We start from the raw sequence: 19416 nt of genomic DNA on the forward strand, positions 1-19416 counted from the left end.
AGATCAAGCCCTGAAAATGGAATCTTGGCTCAAGGGTATGTTGAAAATGTGACAGGGTCCCACTGCCCACCCACACAAGAGTGTCTGACATTCCCACCAACCTGTCTCCCTGTCCCCTTGGAGATATTTATGGAAGGTTTGACATTTGCTGATGCCGATAGGTAGCAATTGGTATCACTAATTGATTTGCAGCTTATTACTTTATTTGTGGTGCTGGGGATCAAACCTGGGGACCCACATATGCTAAACAAGCGCTGTACCACTGGGCTGCACCCTCAGCACTTTAAAAAACCTCTTTTTTGGGCTGAGGATTTAGCTCAGTGGTTCCACTGCCTGCCCTGCAAGCACAAGGACCTGAGTTTAATCCCTAGTACTGAAAAAAAATTTTTTTTTCTTTTTGAGACAGGGTCTCACTAAATTGCCCGGGCTCGCCTTGAACTTGCATCCTCCTGCCTCAGTCTCCCAAAGTAGCTGGGGTTCCAGGCATGTAGCACCATACTTGGCTGTTACTGACTTTTTTTATGGTCTGGGGATCAAACCCAGCACCTCTTCCATGCTAAGCAAGTGCTTTACCACAAGCTACCCCAAGGCCTTGTCATTTTTTTTTTTTTAAGAACTTCTTGTGGTATAAGTGACATACCATAAAGGTAACCTAAATGTACCCTTCAATGCGTTCTCATTAATTTATGGGGGTCCCATCTACCACCATAGCCTATTTCAGCTCATTTGTTTTCACCCCAAATATGTTTTATTTTATTTATTTTTGATAGGCTTGGTTTTTCACAAGTAACTTTCTTTTTTTTTTTTTGGAACCAGGGATCGAACTCGGGTCCTTGTGCTTGCGCAGTAGGCAGCTAAATCCCGGCCCCTATTTTATTTATTTTTTTGGTACCGGGGATCGAACTCGGGACCTTGCACTTTCAAAGCAGGAGGTGGAACCACTGAGCTAAATCCCCGGCCCTCCAAATATGTGTTTTAAATTTCCATTTCTCTGAGAGAGACTGAGCATGGGTTGTGTATTTAAGAGCTGTTTCTATTTTCTTTCTGAAGGATTTTCCATTCATTCCCTTGCCATTGCTCTGCTCCACTGTTCTTATCCATTTATTGGTGCTCTTTAGGCACTGTGTTCCCTCGTGAGGTGAGTGTGAGCACCTCTCCTTTAGCAAGCAGCCTGTAGCTCCAAGTTTCATCAGCCAGAACCTCACTGCCTGTTTCCCACGGCTTACACAGTCCCTAGCAACTGAGCCCGGGGCCGTATCAGCCCCGTGTATTCTTCCTGCCCTCAGAATTCTTATCATCCTTTGTGAGCTTTCTTGATCTCATGCGATTTGGTCATTGGACTAACTGCCCTGAAGCAAAGTTCCCAGGCTGTCCACCTGGGGTCCAGTGCATTATTCCAAAGGACCGACTGGATGAGTTCATTGACTGAGTAATTACTAAGTGCCCGATGGACACACGCACACGCACACACACACACACAGAGATACCTACCGTAAGACCCCATATTGGAAGGAAAGCCAGACCTACCGAGTCCAGCACCCAGCATCTCTATGAGGGACACACCGTGACGTGGGCCTCGAGTGGCTGGGTGGGCCCTGGCACAGAGGCCACACAGGGTGGCTCTAGAGACTGCAGCATGAATGTTTCAATGAAGTTTCAAGAGAAGCAAGGAATGAGGCTCTGCTTTGAAACTTCCCACTTCACGCGGTTGCAATGCTCAGTCATGGCACCCCGGGTCTCTGGGCTGCCAGTGAGCAAAGGCTGGGTTACAAGACTTAAAATACTAGCTGTGATCAAAAGATACAGCGAATGTTTACTTTAAAAAATTTATTACAGGGCAGGGGATTTAGCTCAGTGGTTCCGCCACCTGCTTTGAAAGCTCAAGGTCCTGAGTTTGATTGCCAGTACAAAAAAAAATTTATTACAGTAAAAGGCACAGTGCCATTCATTCCCCTCAAAATCCTCCCCCCCACTCTGAAAAATGATCCCATGTTCTTGTCACTTTCTGCAGCAGCTCTGGAGTCCTCTTTTTTAAGGGTCTTTAGTACATTGTGGTGGCTGCCTCCATGGCCTGAATGATTTTGGGGATAGCCAGAAGCCACAGGTGTCAGATCTGGTGAATAAGGGGGATGAGGACATGGCATTGTGTTTTTACAAGCCTGCCTTTCCATTGGGTGACACTTGGCAGGAGTATTCACCGTATTTTGATCACACCTTTAGGAAAGACACACATGAAAGAGGACTCCAGAGCTGCTGTAGAAAGTGGTAAGGAGGGTGAACTGAGTGTGTTTGAAGCAAGGGGGTGTCCTGAGGAGGGTTAACAGCAGTGTGTCTTTTACTGTAATCACTTAAAATGGAAACACCCCTTGTACACTTCGGTCACATCTGGTACACGATCACACACAATCCCCAGTCAGTCTGGAGGGAGGGTGAGGCTCAAAGGGGCGCAGTGACTTTCCTCAGGCAATAGGAAGGGACATGCACATGGGGAGGAGGGGGGTCCTGGCAGACCCAGTCACAGGACTGGTCCCTGCTCAGCTGGCTTGCTCCAGATCCTGTCGACACCCAAGCAGCAATTAATCACCGCCGCTCCGGGTGTCTCTGTCGTAATCATCTCCTGTTATGAGTGAAGTGTCACCTGGCAGAGCACAGGATGTGGAGGGATCGCTGCGTCTTTCTCTCAACCTCTGGCTGCAGCTGGGACATGGGGGGGGTGGCAGGAAAGCGATGATGATAAAGGCATGGTGGGATCCATGCTTACATCCAGCTGCTAGGCTATACCCAGGGACATAGTGGATCCGGAGGGATCCAGCACACCACCGGGGTGAACAAACCACCTGCAAGTGTGCCCTGCACTGTGAAATAAATACTGCAGCACAGAACGCAGGATAGAGGACAGCAACTTTGTCACAGAGGGCAGGGTACACACGTGAGAGAGGCAGAATTCACAGGGTGGCACAGACAAAGGGCGGGTTGTCCTGGCCTGTTTGAAGAACTGATGGAGGCCCCCGTCAAGGAGAAGGGAGGCCTGGGGGGAAGCGAGGCCTGGGAGTCAGCGAGGCTGCTGCACAGGTTCTCAAGGAGTTTGACTTCCATGCACACAAATAGTTTTCTGTTGCCAACTAAGCCGTGACCTTTGGCTGTCAGGCCCTGTCTACAACTTCCTGTGCTCCGTCCCTTCCACAAACACTGATGGGGCATCTCCTGTGCGCCAGCCTGGCCCTTGGCACCTGCTAGGGACAAAACCAAGCCTCTGCCCGCAGGGACTCCATCTTTTGGAGTAAGGGACCCTACCCGGCCCACCTCTCCCTCCCGTGCGGGAGGGATGTCTTCGGGCCCCCGTGGCCGCCAGGTGGCGCTCTGTGCCTGTGCACGGGATCCGGGCCCAGGTCGCCCCGCCACAGCTGGACCCGGGTGGGGGACGGCGGCCGGGGGCGGAGCCGGCGCCGCAGGTTGTGTGACTTTGGGTTTGACCTGCCTGGAGATGAGCTAATCCCGCCATATAATAGACTCGAGCAGATAGGAAAATGGCTGCGGTGCTATCTGCGTCGCCATGGGGACCATCGCGCACGCATAGGCGGGGCGCGAGTCTGGAAAAATACAGCCTTTGTCAGCGACGCGTGTCACTCACGGTGCGGGGACTCGGGCGGCGGGGCTCGGCTCTGCTGCTCCAGCTCCGGAGCGCCACGGAGAGGTTCTGGCCCAGGACCCCTGGGCGTTCCTAAACTCCTCAGGCGACCCGCACACTCTCTCTTCGCCAGCGCTCCTGGCACCCGGCGCAGCCCGCCCAGCTGCTTTGGTGTCACTCACATCCGGACACACGGATCTGTCTCTTCCCCAAGCCGCAGGATCTACACCCATAGCTCGCTACACCCTTGGCAACCCCTGGGCAGAAAGCTTCCTGAGGACCAGTCCCTCTGCGGGCCCGTGCACATCCCAAAGGCACGCGAGGCACTCGCCCAGGCAGCCGGGCACGCACACGCTCGAAAGCCTGCATCCCGCGAGGCGCACACAGTAGAGGGCGACCCTGCACGAGCCGCACACCTCCTCTGCCATGCGCTTCAGAAGGGCACCTCCAGCGGGGACGTCGAGACACTCAGCGTGCGCACCCGCCACACTGGGCGTGGACACCCATTCCTCACGCCCTGAGCAGCGGCCCGAGGCCCGGCGCCCACACGTGGCACCTGCGTGCACGCTCGGCGGCCGTCGTCGGGCACTCTGCAGCCATGCTTGCCACTCGTGTGCACACGGACCACACACTTGCTTGGCACAATTGCACGCACGTCCGCGTCGTGCTTCGCTCCATGTCCACGCCCACGTGTCCCTCCACGCACGCTGGGCACGAGGGGGAGCGCACGCTCGGTGGCCTGGCGCGCACGGCGCCCCTTGCGGACGCTATCTCCCTGCCCATCAACGCGCGGATCTGCGCCGGTAAATGCTGCTTTCCAGGGCGGCCGCATTTGTTGTGCGAGCTCTGAAAGGGCTCCGATAATCTGGAAGGCAGAGATAAGGAACACCATTTATTCCGCGGCACTTTGGAAACAATTCCCAGCCCGGTACAACCCCATTCTCGGGCAGCCTCCGGGAGCCGGGCAGATAACGATTGGCTATTCATTATCTTCCCCAGGAACAAAGATTAGCCGGCCGAGATGAAAAATTACCCCGGACAGCGGCGCGGCCCCGCGCGGAGCCCCCTGGCCGCCGCCGCTGTGCCCGGTGCCCCGCCCGACGTGGACCCTGCGTGGCCCCACGCGCTGCTCTCCGCGCCGGCCGGTCGGATGCCCAGCCGCACTCCTTTGTGTCCTTGCTTCAGTCGGGCCCTTTCCGTGCTCGCTCCCCGCAGGGCTCTCAGCCTCTCCTCTCTGCTCTTTCCGTCTCTCTGGCGCGGTCTTCTCTATCTTTTTATCTTTTGGCCCTTGTCTTTCTCTGGCCAACACTTTCTCTGCCTTAATTCCCATCTCTCTGACCTCCCTGCCACTTGTTAGATGTTTGTCTCTCAGTGCCCTCAACCCCTAGCCCCCAAGCCTGCTGGTGTCTCTGTCCCTCTCCGTGGCTACTGCTTTTAAAAATCTATTCTTAGGGCTCCCTGTCTCCTCTCCCCTCCTTGTCTCTCTGGGTTTCTCTATGCTGGGTGTCCATTTCTATCCATCCCCCCCACCAGCCCGCACTCCCACATCTCCAGGCCTCCTGCCCTTTATCCTCTGCTGGCTGGGCACCTGGCTAAGGTCCAGTGAGTGATAGCCTCCAGCCAGCTCTGCCAGGCCAGCCCTGCCCTGCAGGGCCACAGTGAGGAGGGTCCTGTGCCCCCTCCCAGAGAACCAAGCAGAACTAGAAAAGGCCCTAGACACCCAGGTCCTGGGGTGCGGCATGGCCGCCTGGCCCATGACCCTCCCCACAGTGGGAGTGGAGGGCTCTGGAGCGGGTGGTCCCAGAGAGGCCACCTCATTAGAGCAGTTATTCAGCGTGGCACTGGCGACAGCAGATAAGCTTATCAGTTCATCTCCCCGTCCCACAGACAGAGAGAAAGGGCCCGAGCAAACGGCACCCCGGAGCTGCACTGGCGGCAGCCCTGCTGATTGGAGGTGTGGGTGGCTGGTGATCGAAGAGGGTGCACGCACCATGTGACACCCAGGGACCTGCTCTTCCATGGGTCACAGGCACAGCCCACCCCTGGGTAGAGAAACACATAGTTCCAAGGTACGGGACTGCAACACAGGGACACAAACAGCAACTCACGAGCACACTGGGATGCATCTGCCCCTCCCTGCCGAAGGTCTAAAGTTATACAAGGCTACCTACGTCATGAAAGATAGAGCTGGCCGAGGTGACATACATCAGTAATCCCAGCCGCTGAGGCAGGAGGACTGCAAGACTGCGGTCCATTCGGGCAACTTAGCAAGTCCTTGTTATAAACAAACAAACAAACAAGGGTTGGAGATTAGCTCAGTGTTCCCTGGCTTCAATCCCCAATCCCCCCGCCCCCCAAAAAAACCCCAGAAAAATGCGGGCTGGGGATGTAGCTTAGTGACAGAGCACTTGGCTAGCATGTGTAAGGCCCTAGGTTTAATTCTCAGCACTGAAAAAAAAAAAACAGATGCACACACATACAAAGGAGAATGTATACCCAGATACACAAACACTCCTAAAACTCAATTAGTTAGCAGAATTCTACATGAGTATCCACATTGCAACATCTCTCCCTCCCTTTCTCTTTCTCTCTCTCTCTCTCTCTCTCACACACACACACACACACACACCAGTTTGAAGACACACAGATAAACCAGGTACACACTATTGAAGATACACACAGTAATATTCACACAAATTCATCCACACAGGGACCCACACAGTGCTACAGACACACACAGGGACACACACTAGTTTACAGATGAACACGTGGAAATACCCACAGCTGAACCCATATGGAGGTGAGGATCCCATGGATACCTCACCCAGGACACACACCCAGTTCCACTGACGCACACTCCTGTGTGCACTACTGGCCCATATATACACTGCCCCTGAGCACCAGAAGAAATGGATGCTCTAACTTGGTCAGTCCTACAAACTCTTCTGTGTGCTACGATATACACAGGGCACAGATCATAGATACTGAGCTACACGCACAAGCACAGGCACAAGGCACTGCTACTCCCAGATGCAGTGAGACCCACAGACAACAAGTGCCACGAGACGGGACACACTCATTTTCTCCCTGGAGGCACACTTGGGCACCAGGCACATACTTCTGGTCCCTCCTGGGCAAGGCATTTTCTCTCTGGGGCCATGGCCGTGGTCACCCTCTCTAGGCAGTTGGAATGGGTTGGACGGGTGGACTCCTTGGTTGGGGTCCCCTGGACTCCCCTATGGACAAACCTAGGAACTTGTCTGGGCCGTGCACACACCCATAGCTGTGTGTACTGATGCTTGTGTGCCCCGTGGTGTGTTTTTCTCAAGAACACTATGGGTGGCGGGCTGAGGAAAGAAGAGCAGGAGCGTGTGTACCTGTGTGTGTGAGTGTGTGTGCCTACGGCTGAAGAGGATCCCCGGGGACAGCCCCAGAACAGAGACTGACATAGCAGGCTTTCTGGGTTTGCATCCCGGAGAGCAGGGCGCCCCAGAGGATTCCAGTGGCCTAGCCTGGGGACGAGCACAGTCAATGTTTCCAGTGCCTGGTGGCCCTGGGCAGCCAACCCAGCGGCTGGGCCCAGGAGTTGGGGCGCAGAGCTTGGGTCACCCTCCTGCCCCCCTGCAGTGCCCCCCCCCAGTGATGTAGAAATAAAAAGCAGCAGCGCTGCGGCCGGTGAGAGGGAGAGGCAGCCTGCGAGCCCGAGAGGGAAGTGGCGGCTGGGGCTGCTGCTCTAGTTGCTATCGCTGGGCGCTGTCACCCCCACCCTAGCTGGTCCTGTTGCCCACCAGGGCCAGGCGGACAAAGCAGCCCATAGCACATCGCACCATGCAGTCACTCGGTGCGCTGCCCAGGCCCTGCTGCTGAGTGCCACCACCGCCACTTCTGGGCCGCTCCAGGAACCCCGCAGCCCCCGGTGAGTCCCTTCCAGCCTGCCCTCCCACCTGCCCTGGGACTCAGCTCAGCTACAGAGCCCCGCACTGCATAGCCATTGGCCCTGAGGCCCTACCTTTGGGGTTCTGCCTGGCCCTGCCAGCCATGAGAACCCTTGGCCTCGCTGAGGGGGAGGTCCGGGCACCTGGGCACCACAGGCTGCCTCGGGACTCTGGCCTTCCCATTCCTTCCAGCTCTGGGTCCCAGGAACCCTAGCTTCCCAGGCCTGGGTGATTGCCCCCCTTCCCAGCCCTGACTGGAGCCTTTGTTTCATGCCTGCACCAGGGCCGCCGAGCCGCTGTGGATGCGCCCGAGCCGGGCCGAGCAGGCTGCACCTGCCAGCCAGTCCCGTGCGCTGGCTTTGCGAGGCTTAACCCGGCTCGCTTTGCCTGCCTCGCCCTGCCCTGCGGCCTTTTATCCCGAGCGGCTGGGGTGGGGTGCAGGTGGGGGAGTGCGCTGGGTCTGGAAGGCTCCCTCCTTGCCCAAGCTGGGGTCGGAATCCGTTTACTGGGATTTCAGTAAGAACAGGGCAGCCAGGGGCAGTTTGGGCAGCATGGGCACAAGTAGATGGCGTTTGGATCTGGCTGGACTCCGGGCTTTTAGGGCCACTCGGTGGTAGCCAGGCTTGAACTACAGTTTGCCTCAGCCTCAAGGGGAAAGTTACTGTGTTCAGGGCCCCTGGTTGTGGCGGCCGGTCCTCTACCAGAAAACAAGGAAAGAAATTCGTTTGTTCTGGAAAAAGCCATGTCTCCCAGGGCCAGGAACATCTCGCCATGAGCTTCTGGTCTATGCAGGTCCCCCAGGCTGGGATTCGTTTATGGGCAGATAGAACTTGAGAACCACGTAGAGCCAAAGCTTGGCCCAGGTGTCTGGTCCCAGGCGGGTTGACAAACTGCAAACAACTTGCATCTAACGAAAAGGATTTAGCAGTTATCATGCCGCTGTGAGCAGCACTGAGCTGTTGGTGGAAGAGGAAGAAAGGCAGGGTGATTTGTGGGTCTCCATGGGGCCCTGGTGGCCACTGGCTGGGCAGTGGAGTTAGAACCCGCTTAGGAGATAGAGTCCCCGGCAGCGGCAGGACTGGGGTGCCGAGACACCCAGGATCCCACAGTCGGGTGGCAGAGCCAGCAGGAAGGCTGGGGAAGAGAGAGCTTTCTGATTCCAGGGGCTATAACAGCAGCAGTGTGGAAGGATCTGAGCCGGCCTAGGCGCCCGGTGACTCCCCAGTGTCCCTGACAACGTGTGCTGGAGGCTGTGCATTGTGAGTGAAACACCCCTACGGAGGAAGGCGTCCCTAAGCACAGGCGTCCTCGGGCCACCACCCGCTGCGGGCCAATTAGCTGCCCAAAGGAGAAGGCAAGAAGAATTAGGTTTCAAAGAGAGGGCAAACTTAGGATCCCAGAGGGGCTGCCAAGGATGAGCGAAGTTTAAACAAAGGGCGCAGCACAGAGCCGGGAGCCGGGCTGCTTGGGCCCTGGCTTGGCAGGCGGCCACACCTTTGCACCAGCCGAGCGGTCCTCTAGACCTGGGTCTGGATCCCAGGCAGAAGTCCTGGGCTGTATTGTCGAATGCTCTAACAGGGGGTCTGGGGTCACTTGCAAAGGGCCGTTAGAAAATTCAGTCTGGTGGTTGACCTTCCTTATCAGAGAAACCTTGTTCTCGTAAGGAAAGTGACAGCTTCTTAGAGTGATCAAAGGCCCGCATTTCCAGCTATGCTCCGAACGAAGCAAAAATTGAAAATGCGACTGGGTCCCTTGCGAGGTGTTCTGAAACCTTTACTCCCAGCGCAGGAACGGGAATAAATGTGCTGTCATTGGGGCGGGAACGGCACCACCGAAACTCCAGCCCATCCCGGGGCTGAGCTGACCCTCCTCGGAGGTCTGCTGGGGGTGAGGTGGCAGGACCCGGTGGGTGAGGTCTTGCCTGTCCTGCCTGGCTCTTGAAGGCATTCACAGCACTGGTCCCCATTATCGGCCATCTCAGTGCCCCGCTACCCGGCACTGAGATTTTCTCTCCCAGACGGGTTCATTCCTGCAGGACAACCAGCAGTCCCGCCTCCAACGCAGGAGCTTCGCTCTTGGTGGCAGCTGGGCCAAGCCGGCTGCCGGCCTGCAGTTTCTAGTAAGGCAATTCTGGGAGCCGCAGAGGACTTGGCAGAATTCCCTTCCCTGTTTTCCTCTCCAGCCGGGAATGCGGGCAGGCAGACTGCTGCGGGTCTCCGGAGGCCCCAGCTCAAGTGCTGCTTAACTACCGGACAGCTAAGTCCTGTCGATTTTCTGAGCCGCCAAGCGGGGTAATTAAATCCCCGCCTGCACTCACTCTGCCCAGGCTGGACAGAGTTCTGGTGGACTCTGGGACAGGGGGCCCATCCGGGCAGGCCAGCTCCAGGACCACCGCAGGCCAGGACACTGCCACCAAGGGCAGAGGCTGAGCTGGTGATCCAAGCCATCAGCGTCCCAGAAGGAGGGATCTTTGAAACCGCGAGTTTTGGGGAAAGCAGCAAAATTACCTGCTTGCTTTGGCGCGGGTCCCCGTGGCCAACTCCGTGCTGCCGCCGCCGGTCGGCCTGGGAGGGGACCTTTCCGATTTGTCTGCCCGGGCACCGCTCTGCGGTCGCTCCGGCCTTCCGCGCAGAAGTTCGCAGAACGGCTGGCCGGACACGGGTTGGGGGTGCCCCGGATCGCAGGGTCCAGGGACTCCCCATGGGTTCCAAACTCCATGGCGGGCATTGGAGAAGAATCTTGAGCTACGGGCGTGGGGAAATGGAACCAGAGGTCCCGAGGTGGGTGGGAGCTGGTCCCCGACACTCACCTGCGAGCAGCGGATTCCCCTAGGCCCGGGGCGCAAAACTGGGGGTCCTCAGAGCCAGGGGGCGCACCCTCGCCCCTGCCTTTATCTGTGCTAAGCCTGGACAAACCGGCAGATGCCGGCCGCAGAGGCAGGAGGAGTCCGGCCGAGCCCCGAGCCAGCCCCGGAGGGTGGTGGGGGCACCGCGGAGCTGAGCGCGGCGGCCGGGCGCCCCCAAGCCGAGGGGACCCGGTTCTCCTCCAGCCTCGTATTATTAAAAAGTTCATTTCCTGGCGAATCGGGTGACGTCAGGGGCCCGGCGTCGCGGTGGCGGGGCCGCCGGCCGGAGAAGCCGCCTCCGGTTACCCAATTACCGACCGTCAATCGCGCCCCTCCCCCCGGGTGGCCGGGACCCCCGCCCCTCACCCACTGAGGAGCCCATAGGCTCCCACCGGGGCGTTCGCCTGAGGACAGCGGCGCCCCCACCCCCCGCACCTGTCAGGCTCCCCCAAAGGTCTGGGGCCGGATCTTTTCCTAGGCCTCAGGGTCCCCAGGAGGGCGCAGGAAAAAGCTCATACCCCGCCTGCACCCCGAACTGGCTCCCAGAATTGGAGCGCGGAGAGAGCAGCTCCGGGGGACCTGGGGAACCTAGGCTGGGACCCCCGCCTCCCACTCCCCGGGGCCGCCTGGGGGGAACCCCTGGAGTGAAACGCCTGCGCCTGCCCCAGGCGTCTCTCCCGCCGGCGCCGGCGCCAGGCCCGGTCTCACCGCCTCGCCCCGGGCAGTGCTGCCCGGGGGTCCGCGAGGCCACGCCCGAGGGGACGCCCCCTCCTGGCCACCTCCCTCTCCGCCATCTGCCCCGGACCACCTCCCCCCGCCCCGCCCAGCGCAGCCCCAGCAGTCCCGGGACCCAGGCCCAGGTACCCTTTCGGGCGCCCGGGTCCCCCAGCGCCCCTCATCCCCCGGCGGCCCGGGGACACAGGTCTGGGGAGATGGCGGCTCCGGAATGCGCGTGTCGGTGGAAAGTGGCGGGTCCGGGGAGAGGCCCCGAGTACGCGGCCCAGGTCCCGAGTAGAGAGAGCCCCAGGGAGGGGTCAGCCTCGGAGACCCCTAGGTCCCAGGACAGAGCGCGGGGCGGGGGTCCCGGGACAGGGTGGTGGGCCGCGGGGCCGCAGCCAGGGCGCGGGGAGGGGGCGCCCGCGGCCGGCCGAGTCCCGCGGCGGAGTTGCGGGCCCAGCCAATAGGGGGCGGAGGCTGGGCGGCGCGCGACACTGATTGGCTGGCGCCAGCTTCTTAGGCGTGCGCGGCCCCCGCTTCATGTCTGAGCAGGAGTCGGCAGCTGGCGCCAGCGCGGCCGGACGATGTCGAGCGGCCGGAGCCGGGCGGGCCCGAGGCCGAGGCGCACGCCGTCCTCCGCCCCTGCCCCTTGAGCTGCGGCCTCTGCACGCGCCGTCCCGGGGCGTAGCGGTGCTCCCTGCTTTGCCCGTGCCTCCTCACCTCGCGGTGCAGCGTGCGTAAGTTGGGGTGCGAGCGCCGGGGGGTGGGGGTGGGGGCGACCAACGCCCCTGGCACCAAGGGGTCTTGGCGGGGGCCGAGCCGTGGGGCGGCGCGCGGTGGGAAGAAGTCCCGGCTGCGTGTCCCGAAGTGCGCTCAAGAAGTGCGCTCGGCGCGGGGCCGCGGTTGCGTGTGTTAGGGTGCCGGGGTCAGTGTTGTGCCCGCTCCAAGCGTGGGTGTGGACGCGTCAACGCCATCGCGCGCCCCGCGGGTGTCCGGGCTCCAACTTTGAGTCTGAGTTCGTGTTTGTGCACTCGAGGGCGGGGACGCAGCCTGCCTGGAGCCATCTGCGCGCGTTTGCGGAGTCCCCGAGTGTGTCCCCGTGTGCACAGGCGTGCAACTCCGGGGCTGCTGGTACCCACGCGAGTGTGCGTGGCAGGGTCCCCTCCCCCGCCTTCCTTTCGTTTCGAGCCGAGCACTTTCCTCCCAGCCGGACCGTCGTCCTTCTTGGTGCCGGGGGTCGGCCTTTGGGGGCGTCCACGGCTAGCCGCGGCCCTCACGTCCCTTCGTGTCACTCAGGGTCGCCACCGTCCCGTCCAGACCCCGAGTCACCGCCGCGGGCCATGGAGGTAGCGCCGGAGCAGCCTCGCTGGATGGCGCACCCTGCGGTGCTGAACGCGCAGCACCCCGACTCCCACCACCCAGGCCTGGCGCACAACTATATGGAGCCAGCGCAGCTGCTGCCCCCGGACGAGGTTGACGTCTTCTTCAACCACCTGGACTCGCAGGGCAACCCCTACTACGCCAACCCGGCCCACGCGCGGGCGCGCGTCTCCTACAGCCCCGCGCATGGTGAGCGCGGCCCCGGGCCAGTGGGAGGGAGGAGGCCGCCTGCTTCCCGGATGTGGGAGCCGCAGAGCCGGGCGGGAAAGGTGGGGGCCGCGGTCCTGGGGAGGTCGCTGCCTTTGCAGCCTGACAATGAGGGTCCCCTCCGGCTGCTATTCTCAGCTCCGGACTAACGACCTTCCTGATTAGGACCAGTCGGGTTGGCGTTTCTAGCTCTTTTAGGGGAGGAGGGTGTTGCCGCTCTTTTCCCGAGTTGTGACCCCTGTTCCCCTCCCCGCAGCCCGTCTGACTGGAGGGCAGATGTGCCGGCCACACTTGTTGCATAGTCCTGGCCTACCCTGGCTGGATGGGGGAAAGGCCGCCCTCTCGGCTGCTGCAGCGCACCACCACAACCCCTGGACCGTGAGCCCCTTCTCTAAGACAACGCTGCACCCCTCGGCTGCTGGGGGCCCTGGAGGGCCTCTCTCCGTGTACCCCGGAGCTGCAGGTGGCAGTGGAGGAGGCAGCGCGAGCTCAGTAGCCTCCCTCACCCCCTCGGCAGCCCACTCTGGTTCTCATCTCTTCGGCTTCCCACCCACACCACCCAAAGAAGTGTCCCCCGACCCCAGTGCCACGGGGGCCGCCTCCCCGGCCTCCTCTTCTGCCGGGGGTAGTGCGGCCAGGGTAGAGGACAAGGACGGTATCAAGTACCAAGTGTCACTGACCGAGAGCATGAAGCTGGAAGGCGGCAGTCCCCTGCGCCCAGGCCTGGCCGCCATGGGCACTCAGCCTGCCACCCACCACCCCATCCCCACCTACCCCTCCTATGTGCCCGCTGCCGCCCACGACTACGGCAGCGGACTCTTCCACCCAGGGGGCTTCCTGGGTGGCCCGGCCTCCAGCTTCACCCCGAAACAGCGCAGCAAGACTCGCTCCTGCTCAGGTAAAGGCACCAGGGGACCTGTTGGTGGAGGTGGGGGCTGTGTGTGGCTTTGTCGGAGCAGCTGTGATGTGGTAGAGAGGTCGGTATCAGCACCTCACCTGGGGATGGATGATGTTTGAGGCCCCTCAGACTTTAAGAGTTCCTGGTCTCCCCAAAGTTCAGCTCCTCATTCCTTCTATGTGGCCCCTGAACAGAACAGGAATTGTCCCTTCCCCTCCTTGAAAGCCAGCACAAGCGCAGCAGCCTTGTGACCTAGTGTGTGCGGGAGCTCAGGCTGGAGTGAGGGCAGTTGTGTGTGCTTGTGCGGACGTGTCTTCCAGCGTGTGCTCGTGCTGCGGGTCCTGCGAAGCTCCCGGGCCCTGAAGGAATCTGGTTGTCCAGCGCAATCAGTCCATCTTAGAATTTCAGCGGCTGGCTCCTGATCTCCTCGGGAGATTTTCCCCAGAGCAAAATTCCCAGGGCCTGTCCCTCCCTCCAGGCCCCAGCATGTCCTCTACTGCCTCTCCCTGAGGGGGGCCGGGTGAGGGGGATGAAAGCGGGTGCCTGCACCCCTGGGCCAGCACCAGCTGGACCAAGCTGGGTTTGTTCAGGAATCTGGCCGCAGGGCAATCACCCATGGCCAGCGAGGGGCGCCTGCTGTGGGCGCCTCCTGCCTGACTCCTTTGAGCCAGGGACAGGGGAGGAAGGTTTTTAAAACTTCTACTCCTGAGTTGAGGAACTACCTTCTCTTGCTGGCATAGGTGGGCAATTTATTGAAACCAAATCTGGGAGCCCTTCCTGGGTGACAGGTCACTAAGGTGCCTGGCCTCAGCCCTGCCACTCTCTCAGCCTAGTGTGCGGACCAGCTAGCTCGCCTTTCTTAGCCCCCTCTCCCAAGTTTGTTTGGTGTTTTGTTTGAATTCCAGATGCCCTTCTAACAACAACAACGAAAACCTAAAAAACAAGGCCAGTTAGTCCAAAGCGAAAGAACGTATTTTACTTTAAAGAACAACAACTCTGACTGAGTCCAGGACTGAATTCCAGGGTTTCAGGGGAAGGGGAGAAAGAAGTTTCCTTTCTGACTCAGGCTAGCGAGTAAGGAGACCAAGTTGGGGCTAAAGGTGGAGAATGTGGAACAGACTCTGAAGGTGGTGGCACTTGGGGAGACTGGCGGAGGAACAGAAAGGGGCCGTCCCCAAGCTACTCCCCTCTCCTCAGCACTCACTCTGAGAATCCCTGGGGTCTTGCTGCCCCTCCTTCCTCCTTTGTCAACCACCTGGGAGGATTTGGAGCAGGGATTTGGCCTTCGAAGGCTCTCTGGAGCCTCTTCTGTGGGGACCTCCTGCGTCCATCTTCTGGCCTGGGCCCGGCACTCAGAGTCACCCCTGTCACGGGCTGGGTCCGACCTAATTTTCCCTGAGCCTCTAGTCCCCCTGGCTCCCTCTTCTTCTGTGAGTGACCTAATCAATCTCTCCCTGCCCGCCCCCCCAGAAGGTCGAGAGTGTGTCAACTGTGGGGCCACAGCTACCCCTCTGTGGCGGCGGGACGGCACTGGCCACTACCTGTGCAATGCCTGCGGCCTCTACCACAAGATGAACGGGCAGAACCGGCCGCTTATCAAGCCCAAGCGGAGGCTGGTAGGAGCGGGTGCCTCAGGCGAGCGGGTGGGCCCAGGTGGCCCTGGGGACAGGGCACACACACAGGTTGTGGGGGAAGCACACACAACCTGGGCAGGAGCTGGAGTTAATTAAGGAGAAAAAAAAGCCGACCCCAAACAAAACAAAACAAACACACCCTGGAGCTCTACCACCTGAACTCCTCTTTTATCCTTAAAATCTTTTGGGGGTCAGTTGGGGTCACCTTCCTGGCCAGATTCTTTCCTGCCAGACTTCCTGCTCCACAGCCCACCAGGTACCCTTGTGCCATCTCACTCCGGGGATCCCCAGAGTGTATCCCAGGGGCCATCCTTCCTCCTCTGGCCTCTGCCTCACTCTTTTTAAAAATAGGGCCCTGAATCCCGTTCCCGTTCCCCGTTCCCTGTGGCTGGTCCATGCTCCCTCCTTGTCTCCCCAGCTCGAAGTCTCCTCCTGCTTATTTAAATAAAACACACTCAAACCAGCCACCAAAAAAACGTGCCCTTTATTATTTTTCCATGGAGTCACCTATACTGTGTATTTTCATTTGAGTGATTTTTAAAAAAATGCCCTTTCGGATCTCCTGCCGGAGTTTCCTATCCGGACATCTGCAGCCTGAAGATAAGGAAACTTCGTGTATCTGTTTCCGGACTGTGCGAGTTTTCAGAGAGGCTCCTCGGCTCAGTCCTGCCTCTCGCTGGGCTGTTTTGAAATTTCTAATACCCTCCGCTCTGCAAATAATGCGTAAAATGCTAAGAATAATAAATATATTTTTTCAGGGCAAAGTGATTTATGAGGCTTACATCGTTCGCTGCTTTGGGGGCCCTTTTTTTTCTGGCCCGGAGCGAGGGCAGGGTGAGGGCCAGTGGGTAAGGTAGGGTAGGGGTGGAGGACGCGCAGTTGGCCCCTGAGTCAGAATTCCAGCTTCAAGCTGCTTACTCACCGCATCCCTCCCCGCCCCCACGCTGCAGTCCTGTCTGTCCCCTCTGTGACCACCCTGGGTCCCAGCCCACCCAGAGTCTGCCCGGGGACTCCAGGCCCGGCTATCTGGGAAATCTTGGGGAAACTTGTACTCTTTCTGTTTGTGCGGGGCTGGCGCTGGCGGAACCGCAAGAGGGTAAAGGTTCCATCATGCCTGGGCGCCTCCGGCTCCTTTGCCCTGGGACCAGACCCTCCCTGCCAGACCCCACCTCAGCCTGGCATTTCCTGAGGTTAGCGCTCTGAGGTTTGGGGAGCCGGGGCTGGAGGAGGAAAATGTCCCAGATCTATGCGTTCCGCCGGCTGGCGTGGTAGCCTCCAGCCGCATGTGACCATGGGTCACTAGGCCTGCGGCCAGTGCAATCGCAGGAACTGACGTTTTAATTTCAGCCAATGTAGCACAGTTTAATTTCAGCAGCCCCGTGCAGTGAGTGGTTGCCGTACTGTACCAGAGGCGCCGTTCTATGCTGTAAATCTAACCCCTGCCCTGGCCCCTGAATTCTGGGTGTTGCAGGTGCTGGGGAGGAATGGGCTCCAGGCCTGGGGGCGGGGCCGTGAGGGGACCGAGCCAGCTCAGGGTGCCCCCACCCCAAGAGCCTCAGTTTCCTCACAGAGTTAGATTGCTTTGTACTTAGGTGAGGTGGCTTACTTCCCTTCCCAGCTTTTACAACCCCATTGCTTCTAAGATCAGATTTCTGAGAGCTTTTTCTTCTAAACTTCTGCAATCCTGGTCTTGTTCTCAGATTCTAAAATGCCACCGTTCTGAGATGCCCGATTCCCCTGGGAGATTCCCCCTAAGTGGCAGGGGCGGAGGGAGGTCGAGGTGGGGCGTGGGAGCCCAGCCTGCTGACTCGGCCCTTCCCCTCCCCTCCCCTCACAGTCGGCAGCCAGGAGAGCGGGCACCTGCTGTGCGAATTGTCAGACGACAACCACCACCTTATGGCGCCGCAACGCCAATGGGGACCCGGTCTGCAACGCCTGTGGGCTCTACTACAAGCTGCATAATGTGAGTCGGCTCCTCCCCTCCCCTCCCCGGGGACCTCTGGTCTTTGTGCTGTGGGCCACGAGGCTCCAGCCATAATATCCAGCTTGGCTTGGCTTGGGGAGCAGTGGCTGCCTGCCTGTGGGGCAGACCTGGAGCCCCAGAAGGGCTTCCTGTAAGAGGAGGTGCTGCTGGCCAGTGGCCTGGGGAAGTAGGGTCTCTGTGTCAGCACAAGCTGGGGGCAGGGGAGGATCTGGGGTGCCCACATGGGGGCCATGGTGGCATTTGTGAGCAGGAGCCAGGAAGCTTGAAACCACCCTTCCTGAAGCGGTACAGTCTGAGTTTAGGGCAGCTTGGGCGGATGGCATGGGAGGCTGGGCTAACAGCACAGCTCCTGGGACCCAGAGCCCCCAGCCCAGACTCCTTTGTCTCTTGGGGAAGCAGAGAACCTGGAACCTGCCTCTAAAAGCTGTGTGCTTGCCCCTAGGTTAACAGGCCCCTGACTATGAAGAAGGAAGGCATCCAGACCCGGAACAGGAAGATGTCCAACAAGTCCAAGAAGAGCAAGAAAGGGGCTGAGTGCTTCGAGGAGCTGTCCAAGTGCATGCAGGAGAAGTCATCACCCTTCAGCGCAGCCGCCCTGGCCGGACACATGGCCCCTGTGGGCCACCTCCCACCTTTCAGCCACTCGGGACACATCCTGCCCACGCCGACACCCATCCATCCGTCCTCCAGCCTCTCCTTTGGCCACCCCCACCCATCCAGCATGGTGACTGCCATGGGCTAGGGACAGCGTCCTGCTGCACAGACAGATAGATGTCCAGGAGGGAGGCGCTCCCAGGACCGGTGGACCATGCCCTGGGTGGCCACCCTTCCCTGGAGACTGACGCCATTCCTGCCAGCCCGGCCAGAGCTCAGAGCCACCTCCGCCTCCTCCACGGCTCCAAAGCGCAGCAGCAGCAGCAAGAGCTGCAGCGGCAGCCTGCCGGCCTTTACTGTGAATATTCTCAACTTGGCCAGAGGCCACCCCCACCACATCCCCTGCCCGGGTGGGGTCCCTTCATGGACGATTGTCTGCAGAGCAAATGGGGACAACTTCATGGCGAGAAATGGAGGGGTAAGGGAAAAGACAAATACAACCATTTTTTGAAGGAAAAAGAAGTAGGCAAAGATAATTTATTTTGCTCTTGTTTCTAACGGACTCAGAGACTGGGAGGTCTGGGGTGTCCCACACTATGGGGTTCTTCCTTGGGCCCATGGCCACACGACCTGTCCGCTTGGCTTGCAGAGCTCTTCAGGGCAGGTCTGCAGGCACGTCCCCCACACCTCCTCCACCGCCTTCCCTCTGTGAAACCACTCAGCTCCAGGCTGGGCCAAGCCAAGGCTGGAGAGGCCGCGTCTAGCTGGGGCCAGTGAGCCGGTGTGCCTTGGCGGCCTGGGCCTGGAGGGCAGAGACAATCGCGGGCGGTCCTGCGCAGATTCCCAGGCCAGGGCTGGGTCACAGGAAGGAAACAACATTTTCTTGAAAGGGGAAACGTCTCCCAGATCGCTCCCTGGGCTTTGAGGCCAAAGCAGTGTGACCTGTATGCCTCTAACGGGCCAAAGCCACAGCCCGAATTCTCTGCCAGGCGGACCCCTGTACATACATCCTTTTTCTGCTCCCCCTCGACTCCTTCCCTCCCACTCTGAGACAAACAAGAAAATACTCAAAACAAAACTGTATAAGCTTCACTTGTTGATGAGTTGGTTATTTTTATTTTTAAACTCTTCCTGGGTCCAGTTAATTGTCTGTTGCCACAGAAGCCCTACTATGGGAAAGAATAAATCCAATGAACTAAGGTTGGCGCTTTGCAATTCTTTTTGGAGATGTTCTTGGACCCCACGGCCCTAGCAGGAGAGCTGGGGGTGGGGCCGGGGCTTGGCTGCTCTTGGTTTCCAGGACCCAGCGGGCTGGTGGGTGGTGGCAGGATTGGGGGTCAGTGCCTAGACAGGTGGGATGTCCCGCTGGATTCCTGCGCTTCTGCTCCGCTGTGGCTGTGTGGATCCTTCCAAGGTACAGCTGTACATAAATGTGTCCTGAGCTTAGATTCTGTGTGCAGTGGTGGTGGGGTGCAGTGGCCGGCGAGGGGGTCCCCCAGCCGAGGAAGACGATTGTGCTGATTTAGTTGACCAAGTGCAATAGGGACCGCCAATTGCTGCGGGGAGCACCACAGCCGGAAGTAACTTATTTTGT

At 59.3% G+C, this 19416-nt stretch overlaps 2 protein-coding genes across 4 annotated transcripts; one reads left to right on the forward strand and one right to left on the reverse strand.

The window, feature by feature from the left end:
* Window positions 1-715: 715 nt before the first annotated feature.
* On the reverse strand, window positions 716-11208 carry LOC101704251 (uncharacterized). 2 transcript variants are annotated; one of them, XM_087196945.1, is made up of 3 exons: window positions 10071-10208; window positions 5800-5902; window positions 716-4493 (listed from the first exon to the last, which is right to left on the reverse strand). In XM_087196945.1, the coding sequence occupies exons 2-3, from the start codon at window positions 5881-5883 to the stop codon at window positions 4062-4064; spliced, it is 516 nt and encodes a 171-aa protein (XP_087053071.1). In that variant the 5' UTR covers window positions 5884-5902; window positions 10071-10208; the 3' UTR covers window positions 716-4061. The 2 variants fall into 2 exon arrangements, with proteins under 2 accessions (XP_087053071.1, XP_004875201.1); XM_004875144.3 differs by lacking the exon at window positions 5800-5902 and having other exon boundaries at window positions 10071-11208.
* Gata2 (GATA binding protein 2) lies at window positions 7306-19022 on the forward strand. Of its 2 annotated transcripts, none has more exons than XM_087196944.1 (6): window positions 7306-7544; window positions 12422-12694; window positions 12969-13610; window positions 15081-15226; window positions 17082-17207; window positions 17671-19022. In XM_087196944.1, exons 2-6 carry the CDS (start codon window positions 12466-12468, stop codon window positions 17968-17970), a joined length of 1443 nt encoding a protein of 480 aa, XP_087053070.1. In that variant the 5' UTR covers window positions 7306-7544; window positions 12422-12465; the 3' UTR covers window positions 17971-19022. The 2 variants fall into 2 exon arrangements, with proteins under 2 accessions (XP_087053070.1, XP_004875198.1); XM_004875141.3 differs by lacking the exon at window positions 7306-7544 and adding an exon at window positions 11668-11862.
* The last annotated feature ends 394 nt before the right edge of the window (window positions 19023-19416 follow it).

This window comes from Heterocephalus glaber, unplaced genomic scaffold, assembly GCF_053883595.1.
Source record: "Heterocephalus glaber isolate CG9 unplaced genomic scaffold, H.glaber_assembly_v1.0 deba00001645, whole genome shotgun sequence".
NCBI classification, from domain to species: Eukaryota; Metazoa; Chordata; class Mammalia; order Rodentia; family Bathyergidae; genus Heterocephalus; species Heterocephalus glaber.

What these genes read in the sequence shown, in the direction of transcription:
- Gata2 (XM_087196944.1), top strand. Translation starts at nt 12,466, where the DNA reads ATGGAGGTAGCGCCGGAGCAGCCTCGCTGGATGGCGCACCCTGCGGTG. An exon ending in CTCCTACAGCCCCGCGCATG is followed by an intron (nt 12,695 to 12,968) that starts GTGAGCGCGGCC and finishes CCCTCCCCGCAG; the next exon opens with CCCGTCTGACTGGAGGGCAG. An exon ending in TCAAGCCCAAGCGGAGGCTG is followed by an intron (nt 15,227 to 17,081) that starts GTAGGAGCGGGT and finishes CTCCCCTCACAG; the next exon opens with TCGGCAGCCAGGAGAGCGGG.
- LOC101704251 (XM_004875144.3), bottom strand. Translation starts at nt 10,265, where the DNA reads ATGGGGAGTCCCTGGACCCTGCGATCCGGGGCACCCCCAACCCGTGTC. An exon ending in ACCCGCGCCAAAGCAAGCAG is followed by an intron (nt 4,494 to 10,070) that starts GTAATTTTGCTG and finishes TCTGCCTTCCAG; the next exon opens with ATTATCGGAGCCCTTTCAGA.